Below are 24,933 nucleotides of genomic sequence, written 5' to 3'. Positions count from 1 at the left end.
AAATTAACGGCCTTGGGGATTCGTTGCGCTGACCATAAGACACCTTCTAGCCTCTAAAGTTGGCACTAACTTCGTCGACAAGCGGCGGTAGCTCGGTCGGTATAGTTCGCTTACGGACTAAAACGACGGAGTTTTTGTTTTATTATTCTATGGCGAACATAGGTTTGTAATTATCGTCCGGTAAATGTCTTTTTCCATTTCTCGAGAATGTGTTGCACTTTCTTAACTTCATACGATAAAGCGACGCTGGAAAGTAATGTATTGGGATGTTCTTTGCACTATGATTTCTGATACTATTTAGATTCAAATATTAATATGGAAAGTGAGACTATAAAAATTTTAAAGTATACAGAAAATGCACTACTTAGTTGTTCTTTCGATTGTGTTAAGAAGGTAAACTCAGGAAAATTCTTGAAGATTCTGGGTTCACTTCTGGCATTACTAAGAACTCGGTAATGGGGGGATTACATCCTGCCTAGGTTGCCGGAAGTTTCCCCCGTCATCTTATTCTCCTTCACTTCCTGTTGAATCAATACCTTGAGCTATCGACTAGAAGGAAAGAGGGGTGGAGTCGCTTTCGTCTTTCAGATCCTGCAGGACACAGGTATGAAGCGCAACTTGAAGTGTGGAGACTTGACGGCGCTATAAACACTAGGGCTATCTTATGTATGTGTAGCACATGAAAGGCATTGCCCAGCTTTGTCGTCTTAAAGAAAGTTCGTCAAAATAAAATCTAACACAACTCAATTTGAACACTGTTAATCAAAGGCATTTTAATCTTTGACAGAGCATCAGTTGCTCTAAGCCTAGAACCTTTTCATTTTCTGGGTTCTAAACAGATTTCGCACACTTTAAAAACTTTTAACAACAACGGGCATCATTGTGGTGGCATTATTTTCGCATGACACGTACATACTCTCCAGGCACTAAAGTGAATATAACTCATCCGTGGCAGAAGTGTGCAAATAGAGTTCCACTGCTGCAGGCACGTTTCGGACTAGTGGCGGGAAGAAAAGGTCTCGTACATTTCAAGGAACATTTTGGTACGTTCCCTGAATATAAAGGAACGTTTCGGATTGGTGGTGGAAGAAACGTCTTATACATTTTAATGCTCATTCAGTTCGGGCTAATGGTAGAAAAAGATCCCTCATATTTCCAGGCCCATTTCGGACTAGAGGCATAATGAATGTTCCCTATATTTCATGGCATATCTCGGACTAATGGTAGATGAATATCCCGTACATTTAAAAGTTATTCTCGGAGTAACAATGGGAAAAAGTCACTAATATTTCAATGTACATTTCGGACTAGCGGATAAAGAAAATACCCTTATACTTTAAGACACAAATCGAACTGGTAGTGGAAGAAAAGTTCCTTAAATTTATAAACTCCGTTAGTTCTGTTGGGTAGAGCAGTGCTAACACACTAGATTTCTATTCGGGAGATAGCAAAATTAGCGAGTTTCCTCAGTATCTCGACTCAAACTACGGGGCGGATATCAGAAACGAATATATCCTGCAATCTACCTTCCGGCCATTCATACTGACTTTCCATCACACTAACAAAAAGCACGTACAACACAAACAATCGCCTGCTGTAGTATACACCAGACAGTTCTAACTTCGGGAGCAGATCGATATCCTGCCGTACACCAGTCGACCTCGTTCTTTTTTCTTTTGGCGCTATAGCCCCAATTTGGGCCTTGGCCTACCTCCTTGAAACTCTCCGTTTCACTTCGGTTTATTAGATCTCAGACATTCGGTAGGACTCCTTGGGAGGGTGATAAGCTCGTCGCAAGGCCCCTACCTGTACACAAACACAGAAAAATGTACACATACACACACGCACACCAAACATCCATGACCTCAGTGAGATTCGAACCCACGATCCCAGATTCCGAGAGAGCGAAGACAGTGCATGCCTTAGACCGCTGGGTTACCGTGACCGGTGTCGACCTCATTAATTTGATGTAAATAGTCAAAGGCTTCAGATTTTACGTCTCATCAGATATACAATTTTATCTGTAAGATATTAATACTTATCGGTGTCACCGTTAATTTATTTCTCTCGTTTTAATTTTACGAAATGTTAACCAGGATGTGGCATTATCCAGCACAACCGAAATGGGTAGTTTGAAGACAGAACATCTTCACGCCTCAACCGTTAGACATGTACCCTTTTCCATCTAATCAATTCGTAGCACTACAACACCTAAGGTGTTAACAAATTTCTACGTACCAACTGTGTCCCCTTATAACAAACAAATATACACGTAGGAATGTACATGAAGTCATTACCTTATCGAGTTTATGAACAATGACAAATACGCATTCCCTTACACCTAAAGGAAATCCAGTTTATCTTTAGACTGGCCGGCCAGAAATTTGTTAGCCCATGCCTGTCCACTGCTGGCCGCTGATTTTTGCAGGTTTATCTCGACAACCTTGCCTCTTTCGTACCTTCGCTACGTTTGCACAAGTAACTGCATCTACAGACAACAAAATTCACATCCCAAAGTCCGTTGGCGTGTGTTACTGCCATCAAACCAAACATTACGTATACAGTAAGCATGGCCAGCATGTCTGTTTTTAACACAAGCTGAATATAAGATTTGAAACTCTGACGCAGTTAAACGTTACTGCAGAAGACGAATATTTTTCGAAGATCTCTTATATTGTAACTCCTCGCTATATAAGTTCCGCACTGACCACACACAAAACAGTTATGTGATAGCTACCATTGTTGCGTGACGTCGTGTTTACCGATTGCCTAGCAACAATCGCTGCACGGCCTCCCCTGTTGCGTGACGTCACAGCCTAGCGGTGAGGTGTGCTTACCGAGCGTTGCGTAGTGATGGAAGGAGTGGGGGTATGTGACGTCACTCGAGGAAACGCAAGTTTGCAAGCAACGTAGAAATTAATTTGGAGCGGCCTCTACTGAAAATCCGTCAATTGTCCCGAAAGTTACATGTATTAATGGAGTAGACGTACGGACAGCTAAGATGTTGCCATGCATTTAAAGTTCCTTATAAAAATACGGAGAGTCCGCTAACAAAGGCATGATCTAAAGCAGACAGCTAAGATTTTGCCATGCATTTAAAGTTCCTTATAAAAATACGGAGAGTCCGCTAACAAAGGCATGATCTAAAGCAGAGTCCGCTAACAAAGGCATGATCTAAAGCAGGAATGAGCAGTATCTAAACNATCCCAAAGTCCGTTGGCGTGTGTTACTGCCATCAAACCAAACATTACGTATACAGTAAGCATGGCCAGCATGTTTGTTTTTAACACAAGCTGAATATAAGATTTGAAGCTCTGACGCAGTTAAACGTTACTGCAGAAGGAGAATATTTTTCGAAGATCTCTTATATTGTAACTCCTCGCTATATAAGTTCCGCACTGACCACACACAAAACAGTTATGTGATAGCTACCATTGTTGCGTGACGTCGTGTTTACCGATTGCCTAGCAACAATCGCTGCACGGCCTCCCCTGTTGCGTGACGTCACAGCCTAGCGGTGAGGTGTGCTTACCGAGCGTTGCGTAGTGATGGAAGGAGTGGGGGTATGTGACGTCACTCGAGGAAACGCAAGTTTGCAAGCAACGTAGAAATTAATTTGGAGCGGCCTCTACTGAAAATCCGTCAATTGTCCCGAAAGTTACATGTATTAATGGAGTAGACGTACGGACAGCTAAGATGTTGCCATGCATTTAATGTTCCTTATAAAAATACGGAGAGTCCGCTAACAAAGGCATGATCTAAAGCAGACAGCTAAGATGTTGCCATGCATTTAAAGTTCCTTATAAAAATACGGAGAGTCCGCTAACAAAGGCATGATCTAAAGCAGACAGCTAAGATTTTGCCATGCATTTAAAGTTCCTTATAAAAATACGGAGAGTCCGCTAACAAAGGCATGATCTAAAGCAGGAATGTGCAGTATCTAAGCACTGTTACAATCGCACGCTTGCTTTGGGGCCCAACTTCCTATCCAATGGATACCGGGGTCTCTTTCCCCAGCGGTTTAGCGGCGGGGGCGCGAAACTGACCACTCACCTCCATCTAGTGCCGAGGTCAAGAATGAAGGCGCTATACCTCCACTTCCCGGTATATCTTCATGACGCAGTGCTTAATTAAGACTTAGGGACAACTCTGCCTTAATAACACAAGTGGAGCGAACAGTGGATATGACGAAATCTTATTAAATGCGGAAATGCTCTTCCGAGATGCAAAACTACGTATGTGACATTACAAAAAATGTTTCAGAACGCAAAACCGGATTAAAGGGTCCACCGAAAACGCTGATGGTTAAACGTTAACGATTAATTACAAAAAAAAAAAATTTATAACTCATTTCACCGACCAGGTTGGTCTAGAGCAAGCATGTCCAACTTCACACAGGTTGTGATCGACTTTTTAGTGTCAAAACTTCCAATGATCTACCACCCCTCCTATCGTCGTATCTCGCTTTAAGCAAAAATATTGGTAAAAATAACATGACACATGATGTTTGTTGTAAAAGCAGCTAGTAACTGGGCTGCGTCTCTGATGTCTCTAGATTCATCCAGTTGGGGGGAGAAAGCAACACAATTGGAAACATCTTTCAACAACTGTTCAGTTATGTTTCCACGCATCATTTCTATTCGCCGCACAATGGTGTTTCTTGATAATTAAATATCTTTAATACTAGCTATGATCTCTTTCTTATTTTATATTACAAGTGAATTTACATGGGTTTCACGTATAATTTCCTTATAGGCCTATGAGATCGACCAAAAATCGTCCCGCGATTGACCGGTCGATCGTGATCGACGTGTTGGACATGCCTGGTCTAGAGGTAAAGCTGGAGACTTGTATTCTGGAGGTACTAAGTTCGAACCTCGGCCAAGACACATTCTGAGACTCTTCCTGGTTTACCTCAGTTCATCCAGGCAAATTCGGAGTAGGCCATGACTGCTTCCTTCCAAATCATTTGAAATTCATCATTCGTCTACCATCCTATTATCCGACTATACTGAGAGCGTCCTAATATAACGAAAAAACATAATTTTTTTAAAGCCACACTACGACTTGGAGGTCTGCTTCCACTGTAACAGTGTTACTATCACTTGAGTCCCGCCGTGCTTCGTCCAATATATTGGTCAATATTATTTATGCACGTGCTCGTATAGATGTGCCAACTTTAGCGGGTAGAGGGTATCGCGTGGCCAGCGTAACGAATCCCCACGACTGTTAATTTCGGTTTCATAGACCGGAGCCGCTTCTTTTCAATTCAAGTAGCTCCTCATTTATCCTCACGAGGCTGAGTGGACCACGTTCCAGAACCACTACTTCTAAGAAAATCGGGTAGCCACGGGAATCAAACCCGGACCTCTGGATCTGTAGCCAGGAACTCTGACCACTAAACCTTCGCCGACAAGTGATGGTCGTTGGGTCGGTATAGTTCGCTTGTGGACTAAAACCACGGAAAATCTCGTATAAATGTATGTAACAACGTAGGACTAAGTTTCAACCAGAACTGGAGCCAACGTATTTGTTGCACTCGATTCTTAGATTGATTTCAAGAGATAAGTACTGAAGCCGAGGGTTGGGTGATGTGAGGGGAATGGAAGTGCAGAAGCTTACGCGTATAGCAGGTGAAGAAATGGGGAACAGGACGGATGACCAGATATGTGGAATACTAGTCAGGTGTAGAAGAGTCATGAGTTCACTAAAATGAACAAAAGAGCGAATGGTGTTAAAAATAAGGCAGGATATTAATAAACTGAGGGATGCAAAATACAGTTTTGGAGATGACAACCAAAAAAAGTAAGGCAAATATCCCCACAACATGAAACGAGAAGGAGAGAGGGATGATGATGTCTGGGTTAGAAGAAAGAAGACAAAAAGGAAGTGGTACATCTGAATAAAAGACGAGGGCATCTCAGTGCGGAGGGTTGCTGAGAGCAATGCCAAAGAGTGGGAGAAGCGTATTTACTTCAGGGGAAGCAACCCTTCCTTCCAAGCGAAACTAACATTGCAAAAACAATAGGGACGGAGGGAGGGAACGAGGCCTACAAACGCTGCTTCAAGACTTGGAGACCGAGTGCGAAACGCCCCATCACAGAATCTCCCGTCGTCAGCAGTAACTGAATTAGAAAGAGAGTACAGAGGCTTATGATTTCCGCAGATCTGTTAAGATTTCACTCAGCACAAGGGAACAATCCAGCTCGTTATCCCTTACTACTGCTCGTAACGAAGGAACGGATATGTCTATAGGCTGGCAATAAAAGACAAATATTCCCCCGTGTTCAGCTAAGTACCATGCCATGACCATCCATCGGAAAGTGGAGGTATAGCTCCACGCATTCTTAACTTGGGATCTACTTGGAGGTGAATGTTCAGCTTCGCGCCCAAGTCGCTCGAACATTGGGACAGGTGAACAGGAACCCTCGGTTTTCTTTGGACTGAAGACTGGGTGGGCCCTACTGGACAGTCCCCATCCCTGGAAGCCAACCCGTAGTCTAACTACACAATTTAGCTACGATGAACCCCGTAACACCGAAGGCACGTAGCACGCATATAATAAGGATTAATACAGAGGCACGAAGCTAAAAAGATAAAAGTTGTCCCTGTGCTTAACTAAGTACTACACCATGAAGGCGTATGGGGGAGTGCATGTATAGATCCATGTTTTCTTGAACTCGGCACTAGCTGGAGGTGAGTGGTCAGCTTCACGGTCCGGCCGCTTTACCCCCGGATAAAGAGCGCCCGGTACCCACTGCATAGGAGGTTGGGTGGACCCCAGATCCGGTCTGGATGACGTGGAGAAGAGAAAATTCTTGACCCTAGCGGGACTCGAACTCCGACCTCTAGGTCGTCCAGCCCGTAGGCAGGTACTATACCGTCTGCGCTATCCCGGCTCCTTACAGAGGGAAGAAACCGCCTGAAAAAGTAGGCATAATGTGGATAATATCAAACTGGAGTTTAAAGAAATAGGATGTGAGGGTGCGGACTGAGGTGATCAGACTCAGGGTAGCAATCGGTCGTGGAATTTTGTAATTGTACTTCCGGTCCCACAGGGTGAGGGAAATTTGTTTACTAGCTTCACAAGGACTTGCTCCATGTGGTTTGCTGTTAGTTTGATAACTTGACGAGTGTGGCGCTGATATTACAGGAGCTTCGGAGGACGATAACAGTAAGCAACTGGCTGGTCTCGGATGTGAAGACTGAAGTGTAACTAAAGAAGTTCTGTGGGAGACTGTTCTGCCTGAACCTCCATGGTCTGACGCTGCGTTACTGAAACCAGCCTCCAACCTTAAGTCCCATGGGGCCCCATGTGCCCCGTGTAACCTGAAGAAACATTTCACTCCACAACCGGTAGCGTTACGGTAGATTCTATCTGCAGACAGCCTGACAGTCTCTGTGAGAGAAGGAAGATCCCACTGGGTTTGCCTGAATGTGGATGTTCTGTTATCATAACTAGAGTTTAATTGTGTTGGGTCTTCCTTGGTTTTACATTACGCCTTCGCGTTCTGACGACTTCCACAACGTAAAAATACGGCACAGTTCATGTAATTATTATTATGGCTGTACAGCCTTGTTAGGCCTTGGCCGTTTTTTCAGTTTCTTGATCCTACAGTCGGTAGGACTCCTTGTATGGGGGATAAGCCAGTCGTAAGGCCGCTACCTACACACAGTAAAACACAAAGACAGGATAAACGCACACAATACAGACATCTGTGCCTTGAGTGGGATTCGATCTTACAATCCCAGCGTCCGAGCGAGCTAAGACAGTTCATGCCTTAGTCAACGCGTCCTCAGGCTGAGGATGGAGACGCCCTCCAGGTATGGCAGGTAGCTGCGAATATATTGAGTAAGCACTCGTGGACAGCCGACAATGGGTGGTCCTTCGGCATTGGGGTTGGGCGTGGGGCTAACACTCCTCGCCGTAAAAAATTAGCCTGTTATGAAAGATCACACCACTTAATCTGTGTTTCATAAACACAGTGTCTGTCTCCAAATGCACAAAAAAACTCCGTGATTTCAGTCCGCAAGCGAACCATACCGAACGAGCGACCGCCGCTTGTCGGCGAAGTTTAGTGCCAACTTTTGCGGATAGAGGGTGTCACGTGGTCAGCGCAACGAATCCCCACGGCCGTTAATCTCGGTTTTCTAGACTGGAGCCGCCAGTTCCTTGAAATAGCTCCTCACTTATCATCACGAGGCTGAGTTGACCCCGTTCCAGACCCACTACTTCTCCGGAAAAATCTTGTAGCGCCGGGAATCGAACCCGGACCTCTGGATCTGTAGCCAGGAACGCTGACCACTAGACCACAGAGGCGGTCCCAAATGCACAGAAGGTATTACACAGAATGTTGTATATTTACATTTTTCCAACCACTCACACAGTTTACAATGATGTAAGTAGTGACGTTCATACTGACAAAATTCGAGACCTGAATCATTTGAATGCAAGGACAAGGCGCTGGCAGGTGATAAGAGAGACGCTACAGCGTGTATAACAGGAAGCGAGATATCGATTGAGCGTATGGGGGGTCACTAACAGTGCACACGTGGAAACTTACTGATTACTTTAAAACTATTTGAGGTACACTTTAAAATAATTTTTTAATATTTTGTTTTCTAAATTCTTGCTCTCAAAATTCCACTTTGCGGATACTCCTCATTAAAATACAATATGTCTCTGCCACATGAGGTCATCAGCAGATATGTATGATTCATATAAATACCTGATGATGACCCCATGTGGCCGAATGATGTTGCAATATATACATGAAACAGGCTAAGTGGTGTTTAACCTATAATTTGCGAAGTGTTGCATTTATAAAACGGTATTACAAGCACGCACGCACACATACAGGAGCGTGCGCTATGTGTCAGGGGCCCAGTTAATCCAACAGGCTGCCCAGATGCAATATTACGGCACAAGTTATTTCTGGGAGAGATCTAAAATTGTGACGCACTTAACGAAATCCAGCGTAACTCAGAATACAAGCAGCCCTAGCCACTGCAAAATGCCGATCACAGTGGCCGCGCGGTCTGAGGCATGAACTGCCTTCGCTCGTTCGAACACTGGGATCGTGGGTTCGAATCCCACTCAAGACCTGGATGCCTGTGTGTAGGTAGCGGCCTTGCGACGGGCTGATCCCCCGTCCAAGGAGTCTTACCAACTGTGTATAGGATTAAGGAACTGAAAAAAAAAAGTAGCCAAGGTCCAGAAGGACTGTAGAGCCATAGGTGGACAGACAGACAGACGGATAGATGGACATATGGATAGAAAGACACTGCAATATGGGAAGTCATACACATACACACTCCCCGAACCCCGTCTCCTCTTGTTTCGGGAAAGGCCGCCATGTAAACTGTACATTAAAGATATTTTCATTGTGAGTTTTTTTTGAACGGAGGTTCTCTGAGGCTGAGTCCTTTGCTGATATACCGTGCAGCATTTAATTTCAGAGAAATATTACCTGTGCCTTCTCTCTACATCTAACTTGTACTGAAAGCATGTTTCGTATGTGGAAATAAGCGAAGAAATTCAGAGCCGTCAAAACGCCATTACAGAAGCGAGCGCCCCAAGCTGAAAATCGTTGACTGTACGGACACACAGGGTTACTTAATCCCAGATTATGTGCACAGTTGGGCTTACGCTTGCAGCTAACAGAAGATGAGAGGAAAGGTCTGAATAACTCACCATTATGAGATTACATAAGCTTTTGCTCTGGATAGCGTCACTGACAACAAAGATGTCGGAGCTGGAAAGAGACAAAAAGAATACATGCAAATTAGATTTTTCAATTTATTATAAACGAAAAATACAGGCTGACACATAAGTTTGAATCTTAACCCAGGAACATGAAACTCTTCTCGAGCATTTTAAATGGTGTTTCACGTTATCATTAATAACGGTCCTGTTCTCATGAGGGCGATATTTGTAATTATAAGCCTCCCACTTGGATGAACAAATTGGGGGGGGGGGAACAGATGCCGCTATCTCGGGGAATGACTCCACAATACTCCTCTCATAAGGTGAGAAAGGAGAGTCTTCAAAATGCATGACGACTGCCTCTGTGGTTTAGTGGTCACAGTTCCTGCCTACAGATACAGAGGTCCTGAGTTCGATTCCCGGCGCTACCACATTTTCTGAGAAGTAGTGGCTCTGGAATGGGGTCCACTCAGCCTCGTGAAGATAACTGAAGAGTTATTTCAAGAACATAGCGGTTCCGGTCTAGAAAACCGAGATTAACGGCCGTCGGGATCCGTTGCGCTGACCACGTGACACCCTCTATACGCAAAAGTTGGCACTAACTTCGCAGACAAGCGGCGGTCGCTCGGCCGCTATAGTTCGCTTGCGGACTACAGGCAACGGAGTTTGAAATTCATGACAATAGATATTAAACAATATTTACTTTCTTTTCCGTAATATTTTCTTTTCATTGTGAGAAATGTGATACAACATGGTGGTCATGCGAAATCTGTAGGGCTTATTTACTTTCTCGTTCAAGAGCGACGAGCCATAGCTTCAGCGGATGTGACACCTGGAACGGAAACAAATTCTGTGAAATTTTCTGACTATAACTGATTCTTCAGAAACTTTTCGCTTAACTGTATTATCATTAATTTATAACTTCTATTCCCTATATAGATTTAGGCACCTGAAGGAAATCAAACATATCATAAGTATTTTATGTCGTCTAATATTCTCATAGTAATTTATTTTGCGTTTGTTTTAGTGCTTCGCGGATCTGTTTCAGTAGTTCTTCCGAAATGTACTTTGTAATTTCGTATATAAGCCAAATTACTCGTATTTAAGTATATGCTCCATTTATATACTAAAGCTTTCTAGTGCAATTCATATTTTATGTTGATTTAATCAAACGCTTCTGTCTTTCAGCAAACTTGTACAAATTCAAAATGTAGATCTAGGGGGGGAGGGAGGAGTTCGTACAACTTGTTATATTTTATGTATATATGACTCGTCGATCACATTTTCTGTTGCCTCTCCCCCCCCCCTTCAATGAAACCAAAGTTCCTATACACTCGTCAGTAACGACAGCAACAAACTTGAGGGTAACGGTTCCGTAAAAGAACTTCGAGAAGAGATTACGGTGTTTCCGCGGCGAAGAATCTCATCGGAAGAAAATGCCTGTAGAAGCCCTATGTAGGCCTATTGGGGCTCAGTATTGCTCACTCTCCTTTCAAACAGTTCGTAAACAAACATACCGCGTACACGATACGCGTATGTCAACGGATGGGCCTTTAGCCTCTCCCAATAGACGTAGGCCTGCAGCTGACTATTCGTCTTCCTGTCATCTGTATGATATATACATTCATCCTTCAGGATTTAGGTCTTTCCCCCTTTTCCTGCCTTCCACATTTTCCTTCCTTCCTATCCAGAGAGTTTGCTTCAGTTGCTCTGAAAGCTGACTTTCAAAAGAACTGTCACTTCTTTAGCTCCCTTTTCAAATGACTAAACCTCCCCTGTTCATACAGCGATGATGGCAGCAGAACAATAAGAACGGCTCTCAGAAAAGCCTCAGATTACTGCCTCTGAAAGTCAAGTATCCTGTGAAGAAACTTCTTCGTGATTGCCACCCAACGAGCCAACTAAAGTGGTACATATTACAGAAGATTACAAGACTTTCTGCAATATTAGATTCATAAGTATAACTGAGAGGTACTTCAGTTTTCGTTTAAGTTCTGTGACAAAAGACAAGGGGTGACGTTCTAACTCGTGGAAAGTCTCTTGAGAAAGGAAGTGTAACGAACTTTAAGTGTAGAAAATTGCGTAATAAATCCGAAATCAACTTGCGTGGGTAAGGCTTTGCCTAACAGCATCAGCGCCATCAGAGGTCTTCCAAGGGCGGAGAGAGGGCAGCCCAGAAAATCTTCGTACAAACTTGTGTTAAGCCCGTTTAAGAATATTTTTAAGAGTCTCACTAGAGATGCCGATCTCTATACCGAAACACATGCCGCCATATTTAAAAATAATTTCAATTTTTGGTATTAATATCGTATATCTTATTTACTCTTATCAAAATCCAGGGGGGATGACAGATGTGTGGCTTGTATCCCTCTTGTCGGCTCAAATGTCTACTCAGACATCTTAAGTATGGGCCTAATCTTCAAAAAGGAAACAGTCACATTAATGTCCCTCAAGGCATATAGAAAGCATTACTATATATATATCGAGAAGTTAACATCTCAGCCAGTTAATAGCCTTTTATTGAACCAAGATGCTCATTACCGTGTTCCTTTGTTCCAATCCTGTGCCAGATGAATCCAGCAACATACTAACACCGTATTTATTTCAGATCCATTTCAATATTAACGTCCAACCTATGCCTAATTACCCGAAAAATCTCTCCGTTTTATGTGTTTTTCCTCTGAAATCTACGATTTGAATTGCCAGCCTGAAAATAAAGATTTCTAAAATTAAATACACAGATGTACCATTTCCACTGCATAATTTGTAACGCCCGAAATGTAAGAAACATAACAAAAGAGCTGACTAACAGATTTTGGCCATGGTCTTTGGAGATGTCCCTGTGTTGTCTCGTAGAACATTTCTGAGGAACTTACTTCCCACATCTTCAGGACATAAATGGTAGAAAGAATGGTACCCACCTTACTTGCCTACTCACGGAGCTTAGCCCTTCTTGAGGAGCCACCAATTCCGCAGCCACTCAAGAATTCCCCAGCATTTTACGGAACCCGAAGGTTCATTACCGTGTTCACAAGTGCACTCCACTGGTCCCTATCCCGAGACAGATCAATCCAATCCATCCCATCCTATCTAAGATCCATTTTAATATTGTCCACCCACCTACGCCTTGGTCTTCCCAGTGGTCTCTTTCCTCTGGCTTTCCCTCCAATATCCTATATGCACTCCTCGTATCCCCCATTCGTGCTACATGCCCTGCCCACCTCATCCTCCTTGACTTTATCATTCTAATTATACTTGGAGAAGAGTACAAGTTGTGAAGCTCCAACCTCCTGTCACTTCATCTCTCTTTGATCCAAATGTTCTCAAACACTTTCAGTCTATGTTCCTCCCTTAATGTCAGAGACCAAGTTACACACCCATACAGAACCACAGGCAAAAATATAGTTTTGTATATTCTAATGTTTATGTTTTGATGGTAACTAGATACCAGATTATGCTGTGTTATAACCCACAATATCACACAGAGTCTCAGTTCTCATCGTCAGTAAGGGCTGGAACACACACTGCGACATCGGTCGGACGGAAAAATGTTGTACGATTTTTTTGCCATATGACCTCCTTTTCACACCAGAGCGACCAAATATATTTCTTTGCTCTCCGACTGTCGTACGGTAGATGTGGCATGTCGTCACGTGTGAAAGCTAAGACTGCACTTTATATTCTACTACTTGATGCGATATGAACCATACGGACGTCGTACGACCGATCTCGCTGTGTGTTCCAGCCCTAAGATGTCCTCCGGACTGAAACCACGAACGACCGAAGTGATATGCTTCACTAAACGAACAATGTCTTGCCTGCAATATAGGCAACTTATCGCGCACTTTACCCATGCGGGTTGCGTAATAAGCACCCTGGAACCATTCTATGCGCTATAGGACAACAAAGTACGTAGAATTGTCCGTAATCATACTTGCTAAGGGTCTTAACAGTTTCACCTCTAGATCATCGATCCTTTTTAGGTCTCTTGTCGCCAATGTTCATGTTTCAGAGCCGTATAATAAACCCCAAAGAACAATCGGTTTATGAAACGTCACGTATTCATCCGTCCTTACTCCCATTAACATACGCAGTTTCACTGTTCCTGACAATTTCTGGAGTAAGTCAATTACGACACCTTTCGTTATGTATCACAGCTTCAGCCCTCAGATGCTTCGCTCTTCTGAAATCAAACACTTTTATTTTCAGAGATACAAGGATTCTACAGGGTGATTCATACAGAACCGGCCCGACGAAATGAGGTGTAATACAAAATATACCATACAGATATTAAAGTAATGTACACATATCTTATCTTGGATTGTGTGCCGTGATCAGAGCAAGTGCTGAAAGTGTCCGCCGTTTTCAAGTAGGCATTAGAAACACTCGCTGTTCACCAGTGTACTCCATGACTGTCGCCTGCGCACTGCAGATACGTTTCGGCATTGTCCTTAACCTTGCAGCATAAGGGCTGCCACTTGCCGGATCATGCGCACACCATTCGACTCAGCACGGCCCACGGATTATTATGTCGTAATTGTGAGCGGTTATATGCATCACCTGCGGAATTATTAGCAAATTCATCGGACCGGTTCTATATGATTCACCCTGTATTTTTGCGCAATGTATGACGCGACCTTTATAATCACCTCCCGAGTCCAAAGAATACATCCTGATCATTTCCAGGCCATAGCGAGTTTCGAATTGTTTCTTCAATCAGTAACTCGTTTTTAAATTTCTCTGCCAATCCGACTTCGTCAATACAAAAATTAAATGAATTACGTGATATTGGAACCCTTGTCTAATTCCTTGCGTAATATCTCCATAATTTTCACTCGTTTTGGCCCCGGTCTAGAAAACCGAAATTAATGGCCGTGGGGATTCGTTGCGCTGACGACGCGACACCCTCTATCCTCTGAAGTTGGCACTAACTTCGCCGACAAGTGACGGTCGCTCGGTCGGTATAGTTCCCTTGCGGACTAAAACCACAGTTTGTTTTTTTTGTTTTTGTTTGGCTCCTGTATTAACTAAACTGTTCTGTGTGTAGGGAGGCTTTGTATGGTTGTTATCGAATATCGCGGTATAGCTTTTTAAAACATTTCCAAAAGTTCTGTTGGGTTGACTGTGTCAGAAGCCTTTTCACAACGAAACACATGTATGAAGTATGATACAGTAATACCTCGACCTACTCCCTGACTTACGGTCCCTCTGAATAATAAATTCGTACCTCGACCTAAGAATTACGAATTTCCGGAGTTGTAATTCAGTTAAATTAACACTCATTAGACTTACGCTCAGAATTCTCGAACTTACGACTCGAAACGCGAATTACAACGCCAAGTTGTAATATTCCGGTGCCTCCAATCGTATCTCTCGGCGATACATGACAAAATATTAACTAATTCACTTATTGTTAATAGTTTAAATGTTTCATGTAGTTGTTTGATATCACTTTACTGATTTTGTAAGAAAGCAACATAATCACAGCGTAACAGACGTCAAAATAATTGCCTATTCATAAGAGATAAAGCATACGGACTATGGCCGCAAGAACTCGGCTGCAAAAAAAAAACTGGTCGTGAACGTCGAGGGGTTTGGCGCCAAGACAAACTAATTGGCGGTAAACAGCCAGTCGTAAAGCAACTATGACTTTGACTTTCGGACAGTTCTGAAACCTGCGAGTTCTGAGTGGGAAGCGAGCACTCGCCTGCGGTAGCGAGTGGCCAGACGCTGCTAGGAGTCAATGGCCAGAAGTTGCGGCCATGAAGAGCTGTAAGACAGCCGGTAAGGACGTGGAAACGCGTGAACACGGAAGATGAGGAATCTACATCGTCGTGGGAGCCGTTACCAGGCGATAACAGGCGAAGACTCAGTGCGCGCTGCAGCGAATTTTAAAGCACGTAAATTAACGACAGCGCCATAGCGAATTGTAGTTACGGCTTGTAAGAGTTCAATCCAAACCCCGTCTCTAGTCACTTAACACGTGACAGTATTTTTTTGTCGATACTCCATTATTTTTTTTCGCTTAAACGAAACGTATTCCTCTCATGTAATGTAATTTTTATCCACTGTTCAGTAGTCTGCCAAAGGTACTGAAACGCGCATGTCTGCTTTAACAGTTCGTGCAGACTGTTGCCGTTTACTTAGTGTTCAGCATTCATCGTCATATGAGAGACGTGTATGAGTTTTTATAGAACTTCAGTAATGTTTCTTTGCGTGGCTTTGTATTAAGGTCAGCTTTATTGTTCCGCGTAATTTATTTATTTTATAGATCCATAATTGTCATTATCTATTTGGCAGCCTCAGTAGTTAGGTTCTCTTACCTGTTCTATAACATAACTTGATCGCGTTATTTATATGACAATATAATAATGAAGATTTATCTGTTGAAATTGCAACATCGCGTGTACAAGGGCACGAACCGTGTTGAGAGGACATTCTGCCACTCCAAGTGTACATTTTTAATGAATCTAGATTACTGAATGGCGCAGACGAAGTGAATGGCAGTTACGTATCATACATAAAGGTAAACTGTCCCTCTGCTTAATTAATTAAGCACTACGCCATGAAGATATATGGGGATAGTGGAGGTATAGCTCCGCCTTCTTTGACCTTGACACTAGATGGAGGTGAGTGGTCAGATTCACGCCCTTGCCGCTTTAACCCCGGGGATAACGCCCCCAGTACAGACTGGATAGGCGACGGGTTGGGCATCACAGTCGATCTGGACACTATGAAGAGCAAAATCTTGCAATGCCGGGAATCGAAACTGGGCCGATCATGTAGATCGTAGCCGTACCGACTTAGCTATCTCCATTTATCTTGGTGAGGGCTGACGCACAAACAGAATACTGATGCAGTGAAGGCAAGCAGATCTAGGCGTGTCTGTCACGCTGTTCATGGATATCTGCAAATGTCATCTCTGGACAAAAGCCTGTGTTCTTCATGTCTGGAGAGAACAGCCATAACAGAAACAAGCAGTCTACACTCGATGTTTCGTAGTTCTCTCTTCTTCCTTCAGAGGATTCCAGCTGCGCTGTGCGTTTCGGACGGGTCGACTTTCTGTTGCTGACAGTTGTGAAGACCTAGAGGATATTTGGATCACGTGGCTTTCCATTACTCCCCTTCTGCTTTTTCCTTAAGCTGAGCTAAACATGCCCGTTTCAATTTTCGGGGGATGACGAGCGGATACGACGACAATTAGAGCCCAAGAGCTTTCAGTCTTGCATTTCTGGGCCCTCTACTAAGCGGCGCCAGAAGTTCGTTATCCTGTCAGTTTTGAATTAGTGATACTGCGACATTAAAAATAAGAGTCTGAGGTATCTTCTAATGGGCTTATCTACCACATCTGGTCAAAATTCGTCCAGCTGTTTTCCAGTTGAAGCACGCGGACGGGAGGAAAGACAAACCAGCCCTATATGTCTTCACTGTATGTACATCGTCAAAAGAAACCTGTAACTTCCCAGCACCACTCAATTTCGCACCATGTCCATAAAGTTAAACCTCGCGGATCGCGAGTTTCCGACCGGCAGGTTTCATTATTCATGTGAAGTCTGCTCCAGGTGCTCAGTTAACCAGAAGCCTTGTCACCTCTACAGTACAGCAATCCTCTGCCACCCGAGGATATGAAGTATTCAAGGTTTTACAGCTGTATCGAGTTTTCCCAACTGCAATATTTGATTTATTGTGTCATGAGCTTCTTATCTGCGCACACGTGGAAACAATCCGTGGTCCACACCTAGAGATAGACATTTGCAATGGCACCCGACATTAGTTTTATACTCTCCAGTTTACTACTGCAGTGCGTCTTTGGTGTGACTTTGTTTTATCTTTAGGCACAATAAATCAATGTGGTCGCGGTGCAAGGGTCAAGAAAGTCCACCCCTTATACATTGTTTTATTATTTTTATTTAAAAAAATATTATTACGTAATATTTGTGTTAGATGAAATAGGATATTTTTCAGGAGCGTTAACAGGGGCCGTGGTCCTCCGTACTTGCTGTTTCCTGTTGAATTTTTTATGTAAAAATGGTTCTTTTAATATAGGTACATATTTTTCAGATACGTAACCTCTACGACTGGCAAGGAATTATTTTCCTCTAGGCCCCTGGAGAGTATGTTTCATGTCTTTCTTACAGTTTGATAACATAAAGCACCATCATTCGACGATGGCGAACAAGACTGTTACGTACCTCACGCATGCGTAAAGAACACGCATATGAACCGCAAGACGAATATTATCAGTTGAGAGCTTCTTGAAAGTAAATAGTGATTGTTTACATGTCTCATGCCGTCATAACAATTTGTCAGATGTTTCAACTTATGTTCCAATAAAGACTGGGCGGTAAGGATGTTTTAGTAGCGGTAGAAATTTGAACTTTGTGCCAGATAAGCAGTGTTTGTCTGTGAGCAGGGGATGTACTGTACCTTATCTCGGTTCTAGCATATGATGATTGAAATCGTGTCTGAACTGAAACATCTGTCTTTTCCACAATCTGACTCCCCTGCCTTGGCAGCTGCAGACAAATTATATTACTGTTTTTCTACGATTCGGAAACCTTAAATGATGAACATGTCCCCGAGCTATGGTCGCTACATGGTGGTGGCTGTCGTTATGACTGTAGCACACCGGGTGCAGAACTCTTTGGAGTGAAGGAAATCTAGGAGAAGCTTACAGCCGATATCGCATGAATCCAACAACAAAAAGACGCTAATTAAAATATTTAAATTATCAGTTGCTTTGCACCTTGTTTTGTCACTTCAAGATATTTTACAACTTATATTTTGCCACGATCTTCTCATAAAACTGCCTAAGAGTAAGTGATTTTCGTTGAAACTGTCATTATTTTACACCCACAACTCTCTCGGTGTAATGTACTGAACTCCTTGGAGTTGAAGAGGGATTTGGTTCACGGAGAAAAATCCTCACAACCTCACCACAATCGCGCTCATCAGTGAACAATTAAGAAACTACTATTACGAATATTGTTTTTATTCTTGCAGGCACACGGTTAGTGATCCTTACTGTAGCGACTGAGCTAAAGGTAAAGTTGTTCCTGTGCTTAACTAATTAAGCACTATGGGGGATTGGAAGTATAGATCCACATTTTCTTGACCTCGGCACTAGCTGGATGTCAGGGGTCAGCTTCACGCCCAGGCCGCTTTACCCCCGGGTAAACAGCCCCCAGTAGTGGATAGGAGGTTGAGTGGACCCCAGAGCCGGTCTGGACGATTGGAGAAAATTCTTGACCCTACCGGGACTTGAACTGCAACACTTCGGTCGTGCAGCCCGTAGCGAATAAGACCACTCTGAAAGATTTCACGGTCCCAGAGTTAAATGTTCGCATCTCCTGTTCCTACCGGTGAATAGCAGGTGCAGCTTACAAGCACTGCTCATCCGCGTCCTTCTGATCCATACTTATCAGTGTTCGTCCAGACATTCGGTATGTCCAGACGACTCGAGGTCAAAATGCAGTCACAGAACCCAAAATCTGTATTCCACACTATACCACTTCCCCATAACTTTTCCTTACATTAAGTCTACTCAAATTGTGAGAAGTTTTAATGAGATTCCAAACTTGTAATACCCCTAGACTAACCAATTCGAAATTTTCTCATGTCATATCATCCTTACCGTCGCCAGAGTAAAGGCGTGCTACTGGCTAATAACGCGAGAAAGTACGGCCAAGAGGTAACTTAACAAATAATTATTTGAACATCTTAAACGATAGCTGGCTGCGATCTATGAGGCACTACCTGCTTGATAACGAGATAACTGGTAGGCCTGAATAAAACTCGGTCGTCTATACTCTATAGAATTAAGTTAAGAACTAATGGGCCTAACTGCTGCATACGTAATAACTTAAATTCTGTTTTACTTTCGCCGAGTTCATTCAGGAACAACTGAGCTTTCACAAAGGGAAAATTATATTGGATAACATACAAAAAGGACATAAGAAACCCAGAAATATTAAGCCTATTATTATTATTATTATTATTATTATTAGAAGGGGTCGGTTTCCCCATGCACTTAGACCAGTTATTGGTCCACTGTGCGTCCCCCTTTAATTTCTACTGTCGCCATACCATACCGGTACTGGTGCGTGCTATCAGCCCCGTTCAGCCAACGAGGTCGGCCGTCGGTACGTGATATTTCCCCCATCTACCAGAGGCATTGGAAACTACTTGGGCGGGAAATTGTTGCCTAATTTTGCTCAGAGGTCTCCTAGAGACATGAGTATCTTTTACGTGCCGTAAATCTACGACACGGGACCCACGGTTTAAAGTCCCTCCCGGAGGACTTGTTCCCTGAATTTTTCCGCCCTTAAAAATTCCACGACCTCCGCCGGGTTTGAACCCGCGTACCTTGAGTCATGAGGTGGGAACGTTACCCCTAGACTACGGAGGCCGCTAATATTGAGCCTCTATGTATTTGTTACTTAATGGCAGTTATTAAATCATCATTATCTTGAGTTCAGGGCATGTGGAAGCCTCCTGTTCTACCTTCTCCTTGCCATCGTGTTCTTGGACGGCCAATATGTCTTCTTACTGTCGGACTAAAATGGAAGGCTTCGTTGTGGCATTCCGCGTGACGTCTCTTCTTCGGGGACGTTCTAACCACCTGCATCTTTATCTATTCGTTTTTGCCTTCTCTCAGTGTATTTCATGAGAGGCCTATCCATTCTTGTACATCCACTGACTGCTGTTACATGTTACAGCGAAACAAAGAACATATCATACTCGTGTATATGTAATTAAGATCTGAAATTGTGAAGGTTATTTTTATTGTGGTATGAGTGAGTAAATGTCAGTGGTGTGTTCCTCTGAAACTCTGATACACAGCTACCAGACAACACCACGACGCCATAGCCAAGAAGACCGCACTATGAACTGTGGTTACACGTTCGGAGTCGTGGAGCCGTCTCCATTAACTACAAAGCTAGATTTTACATGAAAGTGTACAATCGCTGGCCCTTACAGAATTCGCTTTACCTGTTCTCTAGCTCCGCAGCGCAGTGACAAAGAACAACAAATCCTAAAATGTGTTAAGGCGACACATCTTCTGGAAACGAAGAGATCTCATAAGACTAATTATTTTACGGCCGAAGGACGTGGTGAGTTTAAAAGATATATATTTATTTTTCGATATTATGACTTTATCTTGGTGAAGGCGTCGACCTTGGGGGCAATTTCGACAACAATTTTCACAGGCCCATACCGGAAACTACGCGCGAAAATCGTCATCTCCGTGTTCAATAAATGTTTAGCCTGCTTCCCTAATGTATGCTTGTGCGATCTCCTACCTGTGCGTACATCCCCTCTCTCCTATCGTTGCTAGGCAACAGGGTCTCCTCTTTGACGAGACGAGGGTTGACTGAGCGCAGACGGAGCCAATACTGTCCGTTCTGAACATCTATCTAATATATAGGAGCGGACCGAAGACAGAACACTTAGTGTAACGTCCTGCTGTCCGTGGGTATCCCCCGCCAAACTCCTGAAGGCTACCTATCGTTGCTAGGCAACGACTAGGTGAGTATGATCCCGCGGCAAGGAATACATTCGTTGGACGCATCATCTTCTATGCAGTCCGTGTCGTATCAAAGGAAATTAAGCAATTAGTTCTTCGCAGAGCTTCCTGTTGAAGATTTGGGATTATCACGGCGGTGACTCCGAAACGTCGGTTAACAAAAATCTACACGGCGCCACTTCCCAGAAGACGGCATTCTTCCTTCTTGTTGAAGTTCTGCTGTGATCTGTATTCCGACAAGAACTGATGAATATGCTTCAGAATTATGTTTCATGCTGGGTACGCTCTTCCGTGTCATTTCAAAATAGTTCGCCTTCTTCGGTTTCTTCGGCGTAGATTATATTTCAGTCAGCATCGTGGCCACAGTAATCCCCATTGCCATTAAGTCTGTTAACCGGAAGGTTAAAAGGGGAAACGGTCATGTTCTTTGGGGGGGGGGGATATTACTTCTTAAATCACCTCAAGTCCAACAAGAAAAACTTCACAAAACTCAGTCACCACCCCCCTTCTGGAATGACACAGGAATCTTCAAGCACAATTCATGAGGTTCAATGAGGGACGGAACTTTGTTCACCAAAACTCTTAAAAAGAGTCCAGTTTCTCATCAGACACTTACGATAGGCGTACGATAGTTCACGCCATGAGCTAATTTACGTCATAGACACCAATTACTGTGTCCTCAATTGGAGGCTAACAGTTTCAATTCACCGGGAATCGAACTTCGACCGTTCGACTCCCGCCAAGCCTAATAGCGTCCGATCACAAACGTGAGAAGCGCTGAGTACGGTTCCCTTTTGGAAAGTGTTTTCATCCGCTGGGAATGTAACTGCCAGCGCGTCACATTTTGTTCGTTGTTGGAAACAATTTATCAGAGCAAAAGGTAGAAGAGGATATAGGTATACAGGCGTGTAGAGCGCGCTGATGTAAAGAACACTGCGTGCAGCAATTTTTTATCTCGAAGCATCCTCAAAAACAAACGACGAGATTCTTGTACATACTGACGCTTGAACTCTCTGTCTCTCTTCAGAGCACTTCAAAACAACTCAGAGCGGAGGAAACAAAAACCCTCAAACCTCGAGGCTGGATAAAGGCTTGCAGGATGCTATTGCGTGTGTGCGTGTTTTGCATGTCTGAGGTTGAGGGGGCACAGAGAGGACATTGGAGAGTTGCATGAATTTGCGGCATGTATTCTTGTTAACTTTAAGAGTTCAAGCGGTTAGTCGCTGGCTTCCCACCGCGGCGGCCCGGGTTCGATCCCGGGTCTGGTCAAGTGGGCTCTGTGGTGGACAAAGTGGCGCTGGAGCAGGTTTTCTCCGAGTACTTCGGGTTCCCCTTCAAATCTTTACTCCACCAATTGCTCCACAATCACCCTCACCTATCATCTGGGGCTGGTACAATAGGCCAGAAGTGGCTGCAGTACAAGGGACTTAGTCCAACCCCATTTACTTACTCATAGGGCTGAGCCCTTCTGGAGGAGCCGCCAATTCTGCAGCTACTCAAGAATTTCCCAGCATTTTATGGAACCCGAAGGTTCATTACCGTGTTCACAAGAGCCCTACACTGGTCCCTATCCTGAGCCAGATCTATCCAATCCATACCATCCCATTCTATCTCTCTAAGATCCATTCTAATATTGTCCACCTACTTACGCCTTGGTCTTCCCTGTGGTCTCTTTCCTTCTGGCTTTCCCACACGCAAGAAAGGCCATGATAATACCATTGTTAAAAAGCTACGAGTATGTGTAATTTCTTTTTAAAAACTTAAAATATCTGGACATGGACATTCCCGGGAGCTTCTGCTTTTGAGCTGGAAACGTGTTTGACTCCACACACATTATGACGCAAGAAAAGGGCGGACAAAGCTTCAGGTCTGTGGTTCTAATAAAAGTAGAGTGGAAGTGAAGAAGGCGCGTCTTTCGTACGCAGTCATGAATAACCGACGCTCATACGTTCCAGAGATTCCAAGAAGAGAGAATTCAAACCGTGTGAAGACAAGCAGGAAAAAGGAGGAATATTGGATAAAAATTGAGAGGAAGAGGGATTGGGTTAATGGAACGAATTGAAGGCAAGCGAGACAGACATACAAAAGGAAGGAAGGAAGGAAGGAAATGAAAATTAAGAAAGCTTGATTCAGTGATGTCGAATTTAATTTAGTTGTAGTACTTTCCAATATCTTTTGGAGAGGTTCACAAATTGCGGACATAAAAGCAAGTCTTCTTACAGTACAGAAATTCATGTGAACGTATCTTTTATTATGAATAAAACGTTATACGGAATATGAGTTTGGTCTTTCACTTGGCGATTAAGTGATATTGAAACCACGACTACAATTCAAAGAATTGCTGTGGCTTGTCATGATACAGGCCAATGGGGGGGGGTTCGAATTACATACAATCCAAATAACCTGGGTGGACATTCCTTTAGGCCTCTAATACAAGGTTACGAACAAAATCCGTGGTCTTAGTCCGCAAGCGAACTATACCGACAGAGCGACCGCCGCCTGTCAGCGAAGTTGGTGACTGTGGTCTCGTGGTCAGAGTTCCTGGCCACAGATCCTGAGGTCCCGGGTTTGATTCCCGGTGTTACCACATTTTCTGGGAACTAGTGGGTCTGGAACGTGGGCCACTCAGCCTCGTGAAGTTAACTGAGGAGCTATTTCAAGGACATATCGGCTCCGGTCTATTTTCTACTGAATAATTTTATGGAACGGAAACCCTTCGTGTGAGATATCGCACTGTTGCTCCGAGCAGCTGCAATCCTCAGCACGTGACTCTTTCCGGGAAAACGGTGCAACACTACGGGAGCGTGATTGTACTGCCACGTGTATTATCGAGCGGGAGCTAACTCCATGCACTGTGACTTAGAAGAATAACACAACGGCTTTGATGACAAAGTCCAAGAAAAAGAGCTCGACAGGACACGTAACACACATGAGACTGAAAAATACATTTTGGTCGGAAACTGTGAAAAAGAGGCAATCTGGAGTATCCAGACGAATATGTGAGGGCAGTGCGTAAGGATGTGAACTGGATTCATCCGGCTCTACTGAACACTGTAACGAAACTGCCGGAAAATTTGCTGATTAGCTGAGCCACTAGTAGCTTCTGAAGGACTCATATCCTCTAAGACCGGAAGTAAATACACTCACCGAACTTAATCTATTCTTTGGTTGTAACTTTACTTCCTTTATTCATCAGTCATATACCGGACAGGTTGCCGGGTTACGGCTCTGAAGTCGAGGTTCGGCAGTGTTCCGAGGATTTGCTGTGGGTTACTTCACGATGCTGTCAGAAGGGCTCTTATATAGCGCCGAATGGTAGTGATAGTTGGAGTTAAGCAGCCATGGCATGATCGAGGCACTGTCCCACAACTGGTCTTAAGGGACTGAGGAGGGTCGCAAGAAACCTGTCAGGACAAGGCGGTCTTGTAGCATAGATTCGAACCGAGCATCTCTCGAATACGAATCTAGAGTTGCCGCTGTGCCACTCAGAGTGTTTCACAAACATGTAAAGCAAACTGGACGCTCACGTAAACTTCTGAGATGAAATGCTTTGATTTCATAAACCATTATGACAAACTCACAAGAGATTGTGTATTTATCTGTTACTGAGGTGGGTGACAACTGGAATATTTCTTCTACCTTGCGAATTTAAAGACACCGTTACTAACACTTCCGGTCTAGAAAACCGAAATTAACGGCT

At 43.7% G+C, this 24,933-nt stretch overlaps 1 protein-coding gene across 15 annotated transcripts in view; it reads right to left on the bottom strand.

Annotated features, from left to right (window-relative positions):
- The window catches only part of LOC111872418 (SH2 domain-containing protein 3C), a 224,133-nt gene that overhangs the window by 24,249 nt on the left and 174,951 nt on the right, over window positions 1-24,933 (bottom strand). For all 15 annotated transcript variants that reach the window (XM_023866387.2, XM_033754771.1, XM_033754765.1 and 12 more), the window contains one exon: window positions 9,695-9,755. In XM_023866387.2, the coding sequence (XP_023722155.1) occupies window positions 9,695-9,755 (61 nt within the window). The remainder of the gene's footprint in view (window positions 1-9,694; window positions 9,756-24,933) is intronic.

Source organism: Cryptotermes secundus, unplaced genomic scaffold (assembly GCF_002891405.2).
Source record: "Cryptotermes secundus unplaced genomic scaffold, Csec_1.0 scaffold962, whole genome shotgun sequence".
NCBI lineage: Eukaryota > Metazoa > Arthropoda > Insecta > Blattodea > Kalotermitidae > Cryptotermes > Cryptotermes secundus.
The sequence above is the reverse complement of the archived record's forward strand: the minus strand, read 5'-3'. Positions and strand labels throughout refer to the sequence as shown.